Below are 18,884 nucleotides of genomic sequence, written 5' to 3'. Positions count from 1 at the left end.
TCAAATGAAAACAAATTGAGCTTTATTTATAATTATATGAAACAGACTGACACTACAAGGGCTAAATTTTTAAGAGGGCAGTGAATATAGGGGTCCTCACTCTGTAGATACAAGTTTGAGACACTTTAAAGGGATGCCATACTAAAAAGAAGGGCACTCAGCTCTTTCTGAAATCTAGACACTTGTAAACAAGCCTTAAATGGGACAACTAAAAATTGAGGCACCTCAAAAACTAAGTCACTTTTCAAAGTTTTCATTGCCATTTTTATCAGTGAGGGAAAATAAGATCTGAGACAACAAGGGGAACAAAGCATTGTTCTCATCAAGAAGTGTTTCTTTTTCACATCAATAAGATACACGGTGATATCCTCTGATAAAGGCTGATCTTAATCACTTTTACATGTACAAGATTGTATTGCACAGGATAAATGATCAAAAAATAATACAGCATTAAACTGTGCAGTATCTTAGTGGAAAAATAATTAAGCTCTCACTTTTTGTTCTTAGGGCAGTAGATATAGATAGCAAAATATTTGTGAAATAGCTGGATGCAATCTAAAATGGTCTGCTAATTGACTGCAAGCTTCTGAACCAAGTCAAAAGCTAGCTGGGAATTTTTCTGATGGAATTTTTTCTCATCAGAAAGCACCAGTCCGTCAAAACTGAAGTTGTTTGTAGGACAGCTCTCATTTAAAAAGTTTTGAAATTGTTGAAATGTTTTGTTTTGATACATTTTAAATGATAATTGCCAAGTCTGCATTAAAAAAAATTTATTATTTAAAAATTTAACCTTCCTATTGTAAAAATAATTGTAAAGTTATAAACAATTGAAATAAAGTGTTTCCAAATTCTCAAAATGCTTTACTTGGCCCCAAGCCTTTTTTCTTTTTTTTGGAGGAGGAAGGAAGAAGGATTTCTGATTCATGAATATTTCTGAGATTTTGACTCTTTGTTTTAATTGGCTAAGGGAACATCTTGCAATACCCCTAGACCTATAACTAGGTAAGAATACTCAAGATAGTGCCACCTGAAAGCCTGGAAAACATTCTCTCATTTTGCTGATCTAAGTGCAGAGCATTCAGCTCTGAAAAAGTATCAGGTAAAATACTCAAAACAATGAAGGTGCACAGAGTTACCAGTCACTTCTGCGTGAGTACATCAAGTACAGTTTACTGCACATGTATATCAAATAAATGCATAATTCACTTACCTGCATAATGTAATACTGGTCCTAATTTGTTGCCTGTTGCTTATATATTGCAACAAATCTCTGTTTTTCTGCATATCAGTTACATGCATAAACCACTTGCAATGTATAAGAATTCTCTGAGCCCACTGTCTACTTTGTAATACAACTAAACTCTGTTTCACTAAATAAATGTAGAAGCTTCTTCACTTTCAAGGTGGCTACAGCAGACTTGAACCGACTAAATCATGGCAATTTCAAGGAGAATATTATAGGCATAAGGAGCACTGAGAAACAAAGAAATGTGTAGTAAAAAGCTATGCACAGCCTGTTTCACTAATTAATGTGCATTAGTATTAGAGAAGTGCATATTTTACATACATACACAGCCTTTTTTCAGTCCTGAGGCTATGCAATTAAATACGGACTGCTGTACATATTCCTGTAAATTCTGTTAGTCCATGCCATGTAGCTATAGATATTAGCCAATTTATTTTCTTCTTAAATGGCACCATTCCGAGGACCAAGCTCTGTGAATATGCTGAAATGAGCATCCTAAGATCCCTCATCTTTTCTTCAGGCTAATCAAAAAAAGAAAAGCAATATGTTTCCTTTAGGAACTATCAAAGCACTCCTATCCTGAAACTCTGGCAACAATGAAGCAATTGGGGACGAACAGAATTTCAACTGGAATATTACTATGTGGTCTAGTATGTGTTGTATGCAGTAAGACAGAAAGCTAGGTGAAGCAGTAGAAGAGTGATCACAGTGGGAATCTGACACTGACTGAAAAGCAGTATATTCTGGGATGGATATTTGGCTTGATACTATTTTTATAGCTTTTATGCCTTGGTCCTGTGCCCAAACAGCTGCTAAATTCCAGTACAGCCTCCCACCCCCAACCAAATAAAAACATTTTCCATGGGAAAAAGCAGGTTTTTCCAAACAGGAAGCCTTTCATAAAATTGTCCTTATTGACTTATTTTTAGGAACATTCACACAGCAATCTTAAAATAGTAACTTTTATTGAAACAGTTATTGAAATTTTGATTTCTCAAAAAAAAAAAAAAAGAAGGTGTTATTATAAGTGAAAAATAATTGAAGTACAACAAAGACTAATAAAACTTGTATGAAAATAAGTTGCAAACAGGCTAATTTTAAATCCTTTAAAAACAAATTTTGGTTCCCCCCCAAAAAAAACTATTTTTTTCATCCTGGTCTTAGTTGTGTCAACAGTAAGATTACATGAGCTCACCTGCAAGGAGAATCACGTTCTTATTGGAACTAACCCAATGATCGCTATATGAGATTCCCCAGCTATAGTCTTCCCTGTAATACAGGGGGAGATTCAAAGAGAAAAAGATGGTAGAACATAGTGCATTTTAGCTTCAAAACCCAATTGCCTTGGTTTTTCCCTGCACTGCTCAAGCAGGAAGTTTGCGTTCCTTCTCACATTGATAATGTGATCGATGATCCAGAGTCCACACAGGCAGACTCCTGCACACCTGAGGAAGCCCAATCTCATTGCTGGAGTAGGGATTTGAGGTGAAGCAGTTCAACAGGCATTAACACATTTTCTAGTACCAAATATGCAGCATAACCTAAGAAATTTGCTACCTGCATATTGTTGCATTTGACTTTTCAGGGCAGAAACTGCCATGGCACCTAAGAGTGTATTGAACTCTGCATGTCAGTTACATGATCACATTATGTATATGATCATCTTTGTATAAACTAGTGTCGCTCCATGGCTAGATTGATTTAGAGCAGCTCAGGTTTTGACCAAATGTTATACATAATGTGTGGATATGTATAAACAGATATGATCCCAGATGAAACATGCATTAGTACAGAGTGAATGTTGTGACCAACATGTAATATTATATGGTACTTTATAGGGGCACATTACATTACAATTGTCCAAAACCAACTGTTAAAATTCCAGGAAATTAAGCGATAAGGTTAGACTTAAAGCAAAGCCATACATATTAAGGTGTAGAAATAAAAAATGAGGACACCCAAACCTTTTTAACTGTGCCATGAACTAACACTACAAAGTAATCATGTTCTTTTCCTTCCAACCATTTCCCCTCACTAGATAGGGTCCACTTTCCTTGTCTTCATACTCCACAAACTTTAGCCCATCACTGTCTTCTGAAATGCTAGGTGTTCACAGGTCTTGTTTTACATACTCCTGCTGCATCTTCTTAGGTTTTCCTCTCTTTCTCCTATCCTTGACTCTCATGGCCTGAACTCTCTTTCCCACATACTCTTCAGGACTTCTAGGTACATGGCCCAACCCATTTCAGTCTGCTCTATCTGAGATTTTCCTCTACTAGTGTCCTCCTCCCCACCTCTACCTGCTGTGGCACCTCCTTGTTTCTTAAAGGATTTTTCTTGGTAAATCCATAAATCTACCTCAGCAGGTAAACACATCCATCCCATCACAAAATCATAAATCTGTCTTATCTCTGCCACCTCTATCATGGGTAACTTTCTTCACTGTTCAACATTCTGATCTGTGCAACAGCCCTGGCCTCATGACTGTCTTGCAAATTCCACCTACAGACAAACTGTCGTTTTCTTGTCACAAGCCACTCCACTTCCCTCCACTTCATTCACACTTTATTACACTCTTGAATTTCCCCATGTCTTTCCATTTTCCTGCACAGTAGACCCCAAATATGTGCTGCTCATCCTCTGCCATGGGTATGTTCCCCTCACTATTGCCTGAAATGGTGCATGATACATGCACTGTTTCTCCATGCTGACAGAAAGACCCTGCCTTTCCAGGATGCACCTCCATCTATTCAAAGCACTCTCTAAGTAATATCATGATTGATATGTTTCAAATACAGGCAGCCCTCGACTTACAATGTTTTGAGTTACAACATTTCACACTTAAAACGTTTATAAATTGACAACCTGTTTCAACTTTCTGATGTCAGTTTCGACTTTACAGTTCTTGGTGTGTCACCCATCTCCCATCTATCCAAACTTCCTTGGACACTTTCTTTAAGAAAGCAGACAAGACTCCAGAAAAACCTGCAGCCCAGACTCCTGAGAAGACTCCAGCCAAGAACCCTTCAAAAAGTCCAGCCAAATCACCTCAAAGAAGTCCTTCCAAATCAATGTGATTGCTATTTACAATATAAATACATTAATGTATCTATGTCTATAATTGATTGAGTACAAAATTCTGGGTTATTTTTGGTGCAAATAGGGCAGCGGTCTCCAAAGTGGGGTGCGTGCACCCCAGGGGGTGCGCAAGATGATCCATTGGGGTGCGGGAAGAAAATATTAGAACTTCTAATTATATTTATATAAACATCCATATATTGGGGGTGCGTGCTCAAAATTTTTTTTTTTACTGATGGGGTGCACGAATATAAATATACATATATTGGGAGTGAGTGCTCAAAAATTTTTTACTGATGCGGTTCGCAATCAAAAAAGTTTGGAGACCACTGAAATAGGGTATTGGGCCTTGGTTCAGGATCCAATCCCCCATTTATAACATTGTTTCCCATGGGAAAAATCAGTTCCAAGTTGTAACATTTCAACTTAAGACACTGTTCTCAGGAACCAATTGTTGTAAGTCTGAGGACTGCCTGTATACGCAATTAAAACCTCTAGTGTGGTGCCTGAGGACTGGAAGAGGGCCAATGTGGTTCCCATCTTCAAAAAGGGGAGGAAGGAAGACCCAGGAAACTATAGACCAGTTAGTCTTACCTCAATCCTGGGCAAGCTTTTTGAGAAAATTATACTGGCGCATATCCACAAGGGGCCAGCAGGGGAGATTATGCTTAGGAGCCACCAACACGGGTTCATTAGCGGCAGGTCCTGTCAGACCAACCTGGTGGCCTTCTATGACCAGGTCACCAAATCCTTAGATGCAGGGGTACCAGTGGACATAGTCTTCCAGGACTTTCAGAAGGCCTTCAACACTGTCTCTCAACCCGTTCTCATTAAGAAACTGGGGGACTGTGGTGTCGACACCTACACAGTCAAATGGGTCACCAACTGGCTGGAGGGCCACGCCCAGGGAGTGGTGGTGGATGGGTCATTTTTGACCAGAAGGGATGTGGGCAGTGGGGTCCACAGGGCTCGGTCCTCGGGTCTGCACTGTTCAACATCTTCATCAGTGACCTGGACGAGGGGGTAAATAGCACCCTGTTCAAATTTGCTGATGACATGAAGATGTGGGGGGATGTGGGCACGCTAGAAGGAAGGAATAGGCTGCAATCAGATCTAGACAGGTTACAAGGGTGGGCAGATAAGAATAGGATGGGATTCAACACTGACAAGTGCAAAGTGATGCACCTGAGGAGGAACAATCAGCACCATACCTACAGGCTGGGAAACTCCCTTCTTGTCAGTAGAGAGGCAGAAAAGGATCTTGGAGTCATCACTGATTCCAAGATGAACATGGGCCAGCAGTGTGGGGATGCAGTCAGGAAGGCCAACCGCACTTTGTCATGCATCTACAGATACATCTCAAGCAGGTCCAAGGAGTTGATCCTCCTCATCTATGTGGCATTGGTCAGGCCGCAGCTGGAGTACTGTCTCCAGTTCTGGGCACCGCACTTCAAGAGGGATGTGGACAACATGGAGAGGGTCCAGAGGAGGGCCACTTGCATGATCAGGGAGCAGCAGGGCAGGCCCTATGAGGAGAGGCTCAAGGACCTGAACCTGTTCAGCCTCCACAAGAGAAGGCTGAGGGGGGATCTAGTGGCCTGTTACAAGTTAGTCAGAGGGGACCAGCAGGCATTGGGGGGAGTCCCTGTTCCCCCAAGCACTGCCAGAAGTGATCAGGAATAACGGTCATAAGCTGGCAGAGGGTAGATTTAAGCTAGATATCAGGAGGCGCTACTTCATGGTCAGGGTGGCTAGGATCTGGAACCAACTTCCAAGAGAAGTGGTGCTGGCTCCTACTCTGGGGGTCTTTAAGAGAAGGCTAGATGAACACCTTGCTGGGGTCGTTTGACCCCATTACTCTTTCCTGCCACAGCAGGGAGTTGGACTCGATGATCTGCTCAGGTCCCTTACGACCCTAGAAACTATGAAACTATGAAAACTGATTTTGGAAGACCTCAAATTCCACACCTCTCCATTATGTCAGTAGTGGGGAGGGCAATGTTGTTTCAGTGCCTTGACACTATTTCCATACCTTAACCAGTGCCAATATATTTTGTGTGTAAACCTGACTCTGAATTTTTTTTCAAGTTTCAGGAAGATACGCTGTGCTCTTAAAATATAACAGTGTAATTGAACCAGTGCTGAAAGTGCCCAATTCAACTCAAGTCTTAAGTGTGGAAGTATGAGCTGTGCTCCCATAAGTTAGGTAGGTACATTGCCTATGGGGCAGAGATAGAAGAGCACCTAAGAAACAGCAAATCAGTACATTCATTTAGTCTATACTGAGTCCAAAAAAGATGCTTACAGTTTCTGTGGCAAGCATGTTTTTTTTTCAAATATTGCATCCTTCTAGTGTACTTCATAGTCATGGTCAATTTGAAGTTTCCTTCCTGAACACTCATTTTAGTGGGAACCCATGAACCTTCAGATTTTTACTAAAAGGGTTGGGGGAGAAACAAAATCACAAGCAATATTTTCTCATATACAACAACGCAATACACCATGTTCTCATGCAGTATGTTGTTGGAGAAAACAACAACAAAATAATGCACCATGCAACCAAAAGACTCAAGGCCAGGATGGAATAATAAAAAAATAAAATGGACACTTACAAAGTTGAAAAGCATCCAGTTTTGTTCCGTCTTTTTACAAATAATTACTGCCTTCATCAGCAGTTAGCAACAGCTCTTTAATGGGTTTCAAATCATCTATGACAGCAACATTTACTGGATTTTACTAATGGTCGAAAAAGTCTTTGAAGTGAATTGAGAGAGAGAGAGAAAAGACAACCATTCTCCATGTGGTTCCTACCTAGAAATGCAGCCATATTCATGACTTGGCTAAAGACACAGCTTGCAGGAGGGGCATCACCTGCGATACTTCAAAAATATAAAGTGTGTCATTGTAACTCTAAGTTGGTAAGAGAGATAAACAAACAGCACCCATTCATCAGAATGGTTAACTGGGGAGGGAGGGGTTAACTAGGAAGTTACCTTATGTAAGGTGGACTTTTGGAACCAGGTTTCCTAAGTGACATAAAAAAAACAGGAATCAGAGTTAAAGATTTTGCTCTTTTGTGCATCTTTGAAAATATGTTTGCAAGATATTACTGATTTAGAAACAAAAAAAAGCCAGCAAACTCTTACCTATCTGGCAGGTTTAATGGGAGAATTTTGTTATCTTCCACTGCTATGAAGTATCTGACAAAAAGAAAGACAGAAAAAAAAAAATCACATGCAAAAATAAGACCAAGACACTCACTTTAAAATTCATTCAGGCCCCAATTTTAGAAATAGAAAGTTCTTGAGCATGTGCTTAGGTACTTCAGGATAACATTCAGTATATGCAATTCATAGGTTCTAGCTAAGCATAGACAGGAAAAGCTTGTCCAAGGCAGCTCACGGGTTCTTAAGTTATACCCCACAACCCCCCACTCTGGATGAGTACAGAGATGGATCAACTGCAAGGGCTTATTACTTATGAGGACCCACTAATGGCAGCTCCCGTTTGTCTCCTCAGGAAGATCCCAGCCCAGACAAATGTTTGGTCTTGTGTACATTTACTTTGGTTAAAGATCTACAGAAGAGATCATTCCCTGAGACATTTGGCAAGTTGCCAATATAACTCCATGTACAGTATTACAATTTCTTCACCCATGACAGAGCAAGCTTTTAATCCTCAACACTTTGGACCAGATTAAAAAAAGCCCATAAACCCATGCTTAAGTGTATTACTGAATTTGGGTTTTAGTTGCCAAGGAAGTGCTTTGGGAAGTTGTAGGGAAGGGCAGGGTTTTTGGGGTGTGGTTTTGGGGGGGAGGAGAGGAGAAGGGGCTTGCACATTTTTCCTATCTTTTCCAGACAGCTCCCAACTCATGTGCCACCACCCTTGCATGTAGGACACTGACCTAATGGCATGGCACGTGGACAGTACGGCTGTGCAAAGCATCAGTCCCCGATTTTATTCAGCGGAGAGTCGGTAGCCGAATCTCTGAATCCGAATCGAATCAGGAGACCCTTTAATCTCTCCAAATTGAAAAGGGGCTGGTAAGGCTTTTTCCTGTGGAACAAGTGGGAATCAGGGACCAAAATACGAGCTTCTAAGCAACAAACTGGTCCCCATCCTGCTCTTGGGAGGGCACACTTGCAAGCTGCCCTCTATAAAAGGTAGATTACAAGGTGTCAGCCATCTCTATAACTGGGGGAGGGACAGGCCCATTAAAATCTCTCTATTAACATGTGTTCCACACCACAAAAATGCTCAATTTAACACACACAGCAGAAGGTAACTTACACTATCCATAACCCGGCTGAAGTGAACAGGGTGAACACAAGTGGTAAAAACATCCACACGCTGCATTTCTTCCCATCCATGCTGGCTAGAAAGAGTGGGGGATAAAAAAAAGTAAAACAAAGGGAAGATGACACAGATGCAACTTACTGGGGATGCCACATATTCCCATCTCAAAAACACATACAAGTTTGCTTCTGTAAGCAAAGCATCACTTGAAATCCGGCAGTATAATGATCCCAACCAGCCTCATTAGTGCTGAACAGCAGCCACATTCCAAAAGAATTCTCTTCAAACCTAGCAATGGAATTTGCATAAGGAGGTAACATTTTCTCACATACAACATGCACCATTGCCTTAAAAACAAACAAAAAAACCAAACAAGCCAGCCATGGGATATTAGTGTGCATTATACACAAGAAATACAGTAAGAGCACGTTCCGCTAATTACAGGGGAATGGAAAGTAAAATCTGCAGCAATACATGGAAAGCAAAACATTGGGCAGGCTTGGCTCCCTACCTGCTGCTATTCTGTTACCTACTACAAGAAAAGATCTATTTTTTTAATTCTGCCTTTCAAAAACAAGATGCTTATTATACGACAAAAGGATGTGAAAAAATGTGTGAAAAAATAAGGGTATTGTTAAATGGAGGGAAAGGTCAAAGAAACTGATTCTAGGGTCAGCCTAGAAACCAAAAGCATTTCACAATCATAACTCAGAAAGCTGAGTTTCCATACAACAGATAACATCTTCACTGTGTAAAAGCGGTATGCTAAAAAAAGTCACTGAGGGGAAAAATTTTCAAGAGGCCGTAAGGATTTTAGGAACAGGTATTTTTCACTCTCTGTCCTTCAGTGATCTGTCTAAGGCAGTGGTCTCCTTAAGTAGATCACTTTGGCATTTAAAAGCAACCGAAGATCTACCGTGTGCCACCACCATAGCACCCCCTTCCCCTCGCCACCGAGCATATAAGTTTGTGGGGAGGGCAGAGGGGGAGGGCAGATTGAAGTAGAGGGAGAAAAAATTATTTGGGGGCACACCTCCCCAGCAGGTAAGTCTACCCAGCCAGGACCCCACTCAACTTACCCCTGCTCCTGTCTCTGCAGCACTGTCCCTCACTGGAGATGCAATCTAGCCCCTGCCCCTTCCCCCCACGATGAAACGACCTGCTGGGCTGGGGCCTATGCATGCATGGACACAGGCACTCAGCCTCCAACCTCAGCCTCAGATCGACTCCAAGATCTACGTACCAGTGGATTGAGATCCACTGGTTGGTGACCACTAGTCTAAATTAATCTAGCACAAAACAGAGCCCAACAACCCAAACTACATATTTCTAGTTCTAGCTAGAAGAATCATACTCGCCTATACAAACTACCAGTAGCATGCATTGGAGCAGACTCGATTAATCAAGTCTGCTGAAGCATGCTAATTAGCATGCTCCAGCAGCCTCTGCATCATGGGTATTCAGTATCCCCACATTTCAAAATGGCTCAAATATGCTAAAGTTAAAGCACCCCCACCACCATTTTGAAGTGGGGGATGCTGAATAAATGTGACACTGAGGGCGCTTTAATTAAAGCACCCTCACCCCACCTCGGAGTATGTGTATAGATGCCCCATGATTTCCTCCTCAGTTCCCTCTTGCTGCAGAAGGATCAATTCCCCAAGTTTCTTCTATTGTGGAGCCAGCTCAGCTGCACTTACCCAGGCCCTGAGGAAGAATTAAACCAGGCTAGACCCACTCCAAGCCCCTCCACATTTCCCATGTGGGAGTGTCCCCCCAGAAGCAACTTTTACCTGCAATGCACCCTCTTACTCCTCTGCATTGCTGTCACAGCCCTGCTTTTACCTGATGACAAAATAAAGAAAACACTGGTGCTTCTGTAATTGTGCCTAGCTATATTTTTTGCATCTCTCTGCATGCAGGACAGGTCAGAAGCTCAAAGAGGCAGCTGGAAGTGGGGCACTGCACAGTGTCTGGTGAGAGGCATGCCAGTTTCACACTGGAACACATTCTCACATGTCAATCTGTGCAACAACAAAACCACAAAGCAGTGAGGAGCCATCCTCAAGACTCAGGCAGACAAAACCCGCAAGATTAAAAAATAAGACTCAACTCTTACATTCACAGGGTCCATCTATATCAAAGGTGGGCAACTATTTGTGCTGGAGGACTACTTAGGGAGTTTTTGTCAGCTATTGTAGGCCGGGTCAGCACCCAAGCCAAACACCCAGATTGCCACTACTGCCCTGGGAGAGCAGGTGCTGGCCCCAGCCTTCCCTACCCCACCCAGGACAATTTGATGCATGCCAGAGTGTGCGTGCTGTGCCATGCCTGGGGATAAATAGCAGAGGCACATGTACATGCTTCAGTTACTTTTCCCCAGGAAATGCACATGCACGCTTGTGGGAACATGCCCAATATGAGCAACGCTCATTTTGTTTGGGTAAGTACATAGCCTTTTTTCAGTCCCTGTGGCCAGGCTATGCACTCAAAGCACAAAGCTCACTGTACAAAGCACTAATAACTGTACGATAGGAAGCCTCTATAAAGACAAACTGTAGATCTAAATGACAGATGTAAGAGTCCTATTAATCTGCTTTCACAAAGACTCATAGACATTAGGGCTGGAAAGGACCTCAGAAGGTCATCGAGTCCAGCCCCATGCCCAAAGGGCAGCAAGTCAGCAGGAGTCATAGGATCCCAGCAAGATAAACATCCAAATGTCTCTTGAAGGCGTTCAAGGTGGGTGCTTGAACCACCTCTAGCAGCAATCTATTCCAAACCTTGGGGGCTTGGACAGTAAAGAAGTTCTTCCTTATGTTCAGCCTGAAACAGTCACAGAAGAGTTTGTGACTGTCTGATCTCATCATCCCTTGGGGTGCTCTGGTGAACAGACGTTCCCCCAGATCCTGGTAAGCACCCCTAATAAACTTATAAGTAGCCACCAGATCACCTCTGAGCCTGCGCTTTTCCAGGCTGAAGAGTCCCATAGCTCTTAGCCTCTCACCATAAGGTCTGTTTTCCTGACCTCTCATCATGCACGTGGCTCTCCTCTGGATTATCTCAAGCTTCTCCACTTCCTTTTTGAATTGCGGAGTCCAAAATAGTACTCCAGCTGCCGGCCTCACCAAGGCCGAGTACAAGGGGAGAATGATGTCCTGAGATTTGCTTGAGAAGCATCTATGGATGCAAGCCAGTGTTTTGCTTGCTTTACTAGCTGCAGCATCACGTTGAAGGCTCATGTTCATCTTGTGGTCAATCATGACCCCCAAGTCCCTTTCATCCAAAGGGCTAGCCAGTGTAGCACTGCCAAGCCTGTAAGCATGCTGCAGGGTTTTTCCTCCCAAGGTAGAGAACCTTGAATTTTTCAGTGTTCCAAAAGCCATCAGGTTCTTATCTGCCCATTTCAAAGGGCAGGCTAAGAATGCCACAATGTTACTTCCCATCTCATTCACTGCTGTACCAGCTGCAGCTGCTATGGGAACTGATTCTTTCTTTTTTTCCTGCAGCCCACAAGTAAATGGCAGGGAACCATGATGAGCATAGCTGGTGTCTCTACTTTGGTACCTAGAGACACTTAGTAGTGACAAGAGTCAATACCACTCTGCAGCTGGCAAATTTGCAATGCTGCTCCGTCCATGCCAGCTTTTGATGTGGCAGCACACACCACATGCATGCTCTCTGCTGCAAGACTACAGTAATTTACTGCTTCACTCCCTTCCCCACCATTACGGAGCAGGTGGAGGCATGCCATCCTCTGTTCATTCATCCATCACTTCCAAGTCAAATGTAATTACTACTAAAATGTTTCTCTATTCTCCATGTTCCAAACGTTCTCCAGCTGGTAATTTTGCCTAAAATGGGCTAGCACAACCGTTTTAGGTCAGAAAATATCATTCGTTATCATTTGTGCTACTCCCTTAAAAGGCACAATGTCTGCTGATATAACAGAAATACCAGTAAATGATCAATGCTTTGCAATTGCTTACAGGATTTTCAGTGCATATGCCAGCCAAGGAATACAATGCTCCACAAACTAATTTGGCTTTGCCCACTTTACAGCTGGGGAAACTAAAGGGTAAAGGGGCCACATGACTTTCCCAAAGTAATAAAGCAGCTGAGGTGCACATAGAAGCTGTTGGCTGTTCATTCTATGACCTAACCCCTAAAATCTATCCCCTAGGGAGGGAGGTAAAAGAACCCTTCCTGCAGAAATAATTTTTTACCCAAGAGAAGTTTAAAGGAATACTAAAAAAGCATGGTGTCTTGTCACCTGTCTCCTTGCTCCACATTTTCACACTTGGGCTTGAACAAAAATCCAAGTCAGTGGAGAAACTTTCCACTGGCTTCTAGCCTAGCAAATGGCCACCTGCTTTATATTCACTATACCATGCATGCTTCAGCTTTTACTGATGCTAATAAGAAATGGTGTTCAAAATTGTCTATATTAAATAAATAAACTAGATCGAAAGGTGTGATTCCTATGGGAAGCCAGCTTTGCATATTAAGGAATATCCTTACTTCAGTTTGTAAAAAGCACACTGTTCTCTAATGAAGTTAAACAACATCAGGATTCCTATAATCACATCCATTTACACATGCACTGAACTGGAACAGCACTGTTCACAAAAATCTGGACAGGCACTCACTAGGGGTCAGATTTTCAAGAAGCCAGTACATTGGGTGCCAAGAGACACACACTCTCTCTCCATACAATTCTGGGGAACTGCTAGACACAAAGTACTTTGGAAAATCCGTCTCTAATAACAATGAGTTCCAAGCTGTCAAAAAAGTGGGGCCCTTTGAAGTACAATACAAATGGCACCACAATATTTATTTCCTGTTTGCAGAGTGACCAATGGAAAGGGAAGGGTATTTGTTCAAAGCAGGGAGGGATTCCCCGAATAGCAAGCAATCAGTTCTGCAGGAACAAGCAGCTCAGAGGACTGGTAATGGGAGACATAAATGGATAGATGTGCACTTGAAGTGGCTGCCTAGGTGTGAAGACAAGCAGCTTCAATTTCAGAGGCCCAATTCCCACTGAAGATGTTGGCAACTTAGGCCACTCACCAAGTTAAAGAATAACTGGAGCCAACATCCTGCAAAGACCAGGACAGTCAGAAAACACAGCTTCTTAGGAAGGTTACTGTATTTACCCATATCCAAGGCAACTTCAAATTTGATAACCTCCCCACTAATTAGATTCTAGACCTGAAAAAATATATACATGTTATCATTTTCCATGTCTACAATCTAATGTTTGGAGGATTGTCTCAAATGTATTCCCCCACCACCACCACCACGGTGACAGGGATAACAGTGGCAGGGGGGACAGGTAGCGGAGGAGTCAAGTGGCCTGACCTGTCACCCCACCACTTGTCTCTCCTGCTACCTGTACCCCCTTGAACATGCCCCCCACCCCACATGGTGCCTCCCTGCACCTTACCCCTCCCTCCCATCTGCCCCTCACATACTGGCACCTGTCCCCACCCCCCACTAATCCCTGCACCCCCAGGCTCTAGGTCCCCTGCTGCCTGCCCCCCATACTACCTCCATCCCAGCCTGCCCCCTACACTGCCTCCCTCCTCGCCACCCCTACCACCCAACTTCCTGTTAGAGCTCCAGCTAGGGTTCTGCTCTGGCCCAGACATGGACAAAGGCTGGTGCCAGATCCCGCCCAGACATGCAACACAAGCAGTAGTGGCAGCTCTGGCCCAGCTCTGGAACCGGAGCCGGAGCCAGAGCTATTGCCATTGCAACCACTGCCACGTGGCCAGGCAGGGGACAAAGCTAGCATGTGCTTCATGCCCTTAGTCAGAGCAAGGTACTAGCTAGAGCCAAAGCTGCAATGGGAAAGTAAGCAGCTGCAGTAAAGGGGAGGAAATGGTAGTGAGGAACAGAGGCTATAGGGGGCAGGTGGCAGAGGAGCAGCTGTGGCTTCATGGTCGAGCTTGAGGTCGCCACCGCTGTCCTCCCCCCACACCCCTAGCTCATAAGTGAATCCAAGACAAGGGGCTCCCCCCACGTCCAGTGTCGAATGAGGGAAAATCCTCATCTTGGATTTGAGTAAATACAGTATGGAGCTTTGGAGATTAGAGAGTAGGGAATGTTTACCAAATTACATATTCATATGGAATTATTCTTATCTTTACCTGGTCCCCAAGGAAACATTTCTTGCTGAGGGTAGAACCATTAATCTTACGTGCTACAATCACTAGTGAGTTTTTGCAGGGCCAGATCTTTAGCCTGTAAGCACTTCAAAAGGTATATTAAGGAAGCTGTAAAATTAACCAGCTTAACAAAACTCAAGTCAGACCAAACCTACTAATAATTACGTATTGCCTCCATTTATAGACTTCAGTGGTCTTAGCCTTGGTCCAGTAAACAGGAATCCAAATTACAAGAGCCACCCCAGAGAAAGATGAAGCACTGCCTAGGAATGGAAGCTGCCTTCTACCCCAATCAGAGAGCAGTTCTTCTGGGTCAGGGTTTCGGCACATTTGCAGGGCTGCGTTAGAAGTCATGCTATTTCTCTGTTGTTCCTGTACTGACAAAAAGATATAATTTAGATACATCCTATGCGCTTTACTTTAAAAGAGTTGGGGACTAGGATGTGGTCCCTCAGTTAGGTTGTAGCCAAAGGAGGAGAGGGAGTGGTGGAGGGGGAGAGAAGGAGGGAAAGTAAAGAGAAAAGATTGAAGGGTCTGCAGAGGTTAGCCTACTACGCCACAAGTAAAGTCTGTTGCTTAGTTCTTCCCTCTTCTCATGTTTATTGAGATGGGTAATCACGACATGGTGGTGTCAGGAGTGGTGAATGAGAAAGAACTTTGAAGTCCAAACTGAAGAACCTGGAAACAGAATCATTCGGTAGCTAAAAATAAAAAAAATTAAAAGTGTACCTTCTGTGCACTCCGTTCAGACACAGGGGGAAGTTTGTTTGCATCTGTAGGGTCAAACCAGAGGGTGCAGGTGAGAAGGTTTCCCTTGTTCACACCACCTACAAAGCCAGGTATCCTCCACAGAACTAGGTCATGATACTGAACATTTTAAGTCCTTCCCCCTTCTTGAAGATCAGTCATTCATACTAGTACTTATTTACTCTTGATGAAATATGTCAGCATGCCACTATCTTCTACCTTGTTCCTGCACCCCCCCCCCACACCTTAGTCAATCAATCACTGTAACAATCATTAAACATAATTTAGGTGTCAAGGTATTTTTGTGCCTCATCTCATAAACAGGTATTCTCTCCCCTCCCCTTTTGTCTAAGCCACTTCAGACTACAAAAAAGTGAAAGTTCTGCAACCAGAGAGAAGCCTAAATAACCTCCCTCATAAGGAAAATTACTGCAGCATCTAGAGACTTTGCTGTATTAGACAGTGAACAGGAATGAACAGAAAACCATTGCCCCAAAGAGTTTTAGACTAAATAACCAAGACAAGCAAAGGACAGAAGGGAAGGAGAGAGAAAGGGAGGTGAAGTGACCTCCTAAGGCAGAGACAAAAGCAGAACCAGAACCCAAATATCATGGCTCCCAATCTATTACCCCATGCACTAGAGAGAAAACCCAGATTCTTCTTAAGTTCTCCCAATTTAAGAACTATCCCCCCAACCCATGTCATTTTCATCAGTTAGAAATACAGCAATTTACCTATGCAACAACTGGTAAAGGACACTCATCCAACAGCAAAAGTTGCAGTATGGTTAAAGACTACACCTGGGCTCCAACCAAAATTTTAAATAAGAACACTCCAAACTGCAATGAAGCAGGTGGTTCAAAACCAGGATGCTGAGGTTTCACAGCTCCATATATTTCCCGCTCAATCCATACTGCTTTCCCTTGTTGCCAGGCAGAAAATCAGAAGTAGTCTCATCTCCTTCCAAAGAAAGGGCTGCATTTTTCAACCCTTCCTACCTTTGCACAGCATTCCTAATAAAGTCATTCACTCTCACTGGTTGCCTTGGGGTAGGTAGGTCTGCACTGCAGTGATCACAGCTTGTGTAGACATACCAAAGCTAGCTATAAACTAGTTAGCTCAGGTATTGCTAGTATGTAGTTGTGGCAGTAGAGATTTCTGCAGGCTGAAAACTTTCCCAAACACCTGCGCAAAAATACTCGGCTGGCTAACCCACACCAAGCTTTCTACAGCTGCAGCCACCCTGCTTAGCATATCAGAGCTGGATAAGTTAAACGTTAATTTAACTTGGGTAGGTCTAGGCAGGTTGCAGTCACAGGACAAAAGTGTTGCCGGATCATTCTGCAGTTTCTATTACTGAGGGAAGGCTCATATAAGGAGGAGGTGAAGGTAAGAGGTCAATGACCCACATTTGTGGGGAATGACCCAAGAGGTATTTCACCTATGACCTCCTCTCCTTGGACTCGGCAAAACCCTGGTCCTGTCCATCCCCATCTCCCCCTACCCCCCTCAACCAATCTTTTCAGAAGCAGATCAGGTCCATCCCCCATCTCCCACTGGCTTTTACCATGGCAAGAGACAAGGCTTCAATGTACGGCTTTTGCCTGTGATGCCACAAGTTTCGCCTTGGTTTCAGGACCCCACTAAAACTCCAAATCCACAAACTGCTGCAATAATCAGAAAGGCTTCCACAGCTTTCTGTGGGCTTAAGATCAGACCCTGTATGTATCAGGCAAACCTCTTAACTCAAGATGGTAAGATTACTGCTCTCTGACCTGACTTTTTTCAGATTCTGCAACAAAGAATCCAAATTAGATCACCAGGGGAGCCAGCAGTGGGGGCAGCAGCAGCTGATCCCCCTAAGGTAAGTGGGCAGAGGGACCGGACGCAGCTGAGCCGGGTCCGGAGGGGAAGCCTCCCCAGATCCCTCTTAGCTGATCCGGTAGGGAGCCACACTCTCAAGCCAGCATTTGCGTCAGTGTTCGCACTGGCAGGCGAGCAAGAAGGGCCAGGAGGGAGACTCCCGCTAGTGCAGGGCGAAGGCATCGCAATAAGCCAGAAACAAGCAGGAACTCCTATGATGGTGTTGACATGGAGTGCTGCCAGGGCCCCTGCCCGGGGGGCGCAGCCTTCGTGGGGCTTGTCTGAGGCCTCCACCCAGACAGAGCCCATGGGGGGGCTGGTGTCCCCCAAACCCCTGGCCTGCGGGAGTTGCCCAGCAAGGCCTGGGGGGGCAGGGATTGGGGACACCCACACCTGCCCTGCAGGCGGCCACCTTAGGGCCCTGGAGGCGCAGGTGAGGGAACTCCAGGAGGAGGTTAGCAGGCTGAGGGGGATCAGGGTGGCAGAGGAAGAAATTGACGGCTATTTCCTTTCCCTGCAGAGTCATACACTCAAGGAAGAAGCACCTCAGGAAGTGCGCTCCACTGCAGAGTGGCAGACAGTCACCTCCAGAACCAGGGCTGCTCGCAACACAGCAGTACCAGTTCCACCAGTCCAGCTGGAGAACAGGTACGAGGCCCTGGCAACACTGGAGGAGGAAGAGGGAGAGGAGACAACTCCACACTCTCCACACTCCGAACAGGCCGAAGGAGTTAAGCAGTCCCAGAGGAGAAAGCATTGAGTGATCATCATAGGCAACTCCATCCTGAGAGGTACAGAGGGCCCCATCTGTTGCCAGGACCCCTCGACACACAAGGTCTACTGCCTACCTGGAGCAAAGATTCAGGACGTGAAGGGGATGACCCAGGCTGTGATCCAGCCCACTGATTACTACCCCATGGTCCTAATCCATGTGGGTACTAAGGATGCGGCCAGGAGAAGTCCTGATCACCTGATGGCAGACTACCACGCTCTTGTGGGGGGGTGCTGAAGGAGATAGGTGCACAGGTGGTTTTCTCTTCTATCCTACCAGCCAGCAGACATGGAAGATGGTCTCCGCAATGCACGTTGTATGCCAACTGGTGGCTTTGGGAATGGTGTCTCGAGGCAGGCTTTGGCTTCCTCGACAATGACCCACACATCACGACAAGAGACACGCTTTTCCCCTAAAGGCAAGCGTGTGTTTTCTTCTAGGTTGGCAGATCTCCTCCGGTGGGCTTTAAACTAGGCTCATCGGGGGAAGGGCAAGCCGAGGGAGGAGGAAGCCTTGGACTGCTAAACCAAGCACTACCCACAAGTACAGCCCAGCCTAGACTGATGAGTGGAACATATACACAGGTAAGCAACAGGGGCCAGGGTAATGCTGAAAGTAGGGGGCCAGTGCACACATCCACAGGAGGCCTCAAATGCCTCTACACAAACACTCACAGTATGGGAAACAGGCAAGAGGAACTTACCCTCCT

The 18,884-nt window shown here is 44.4% G+C and overlaps 1 protein-coding gene across 4 annotated transcripts in view; it reads right to left on the bottom strand.

Moving 5' to 3' along the window:
- Nucleotides 1–18,884, bottom strand: part of TMEM150C (transmembrane protein 150C) — a 66,848-nt gene that overhangs the window by 34,831 nt on the left and 13,133 nt on the right. For all 4 annotated transcript variants that reach the window (XR_002104179.1, XR_002104178.1, XM_019552611.1 and 1 more), the window contains exons 3-6: nt 8,618–8,702; nt 7,471–7,524; nt 7,318–7,350; nt 7,136–7,203 (exon numbers count right to left, since the gene is read on the bottom strand). Coding sequence is in view for 2 of the 4 variants with exons in the window: in XM_019552611.1 (XP_019408156.1) it covers nt 7,136–7,203; nt 7,318–7,350; nt 7,471–7,524; nt 8,618–8,697 (235 nt within the window). In the remaining 2 variants the exon portion in view is untranslated. The remainder of the gene's footprint in view (nt 1–7,135; nt 7,204–7,317; nt 7,351–7,470; nt 7,525–8,617; nt 8,703–18,884) is intronic.

The sequence above is a fragment of the Crocodylus porosus genome, unplaced genomic scaffold (assembly GCF_001723895.1).
Source record: "Crocodylus porosus isolate Cpor-Errol unplaced genomic scaffold, CroPor_comp1, whole genome shotgun sequence".
Lineage (NCBI taxonomy): Eukaryota > Metazoa > Chordata > Crocodylia > Crocodylidae > Crocodylus > Crocodylus porosus.
This window is presented reverse-complemented; position numbering and strand designations above follow the sequence as displayed.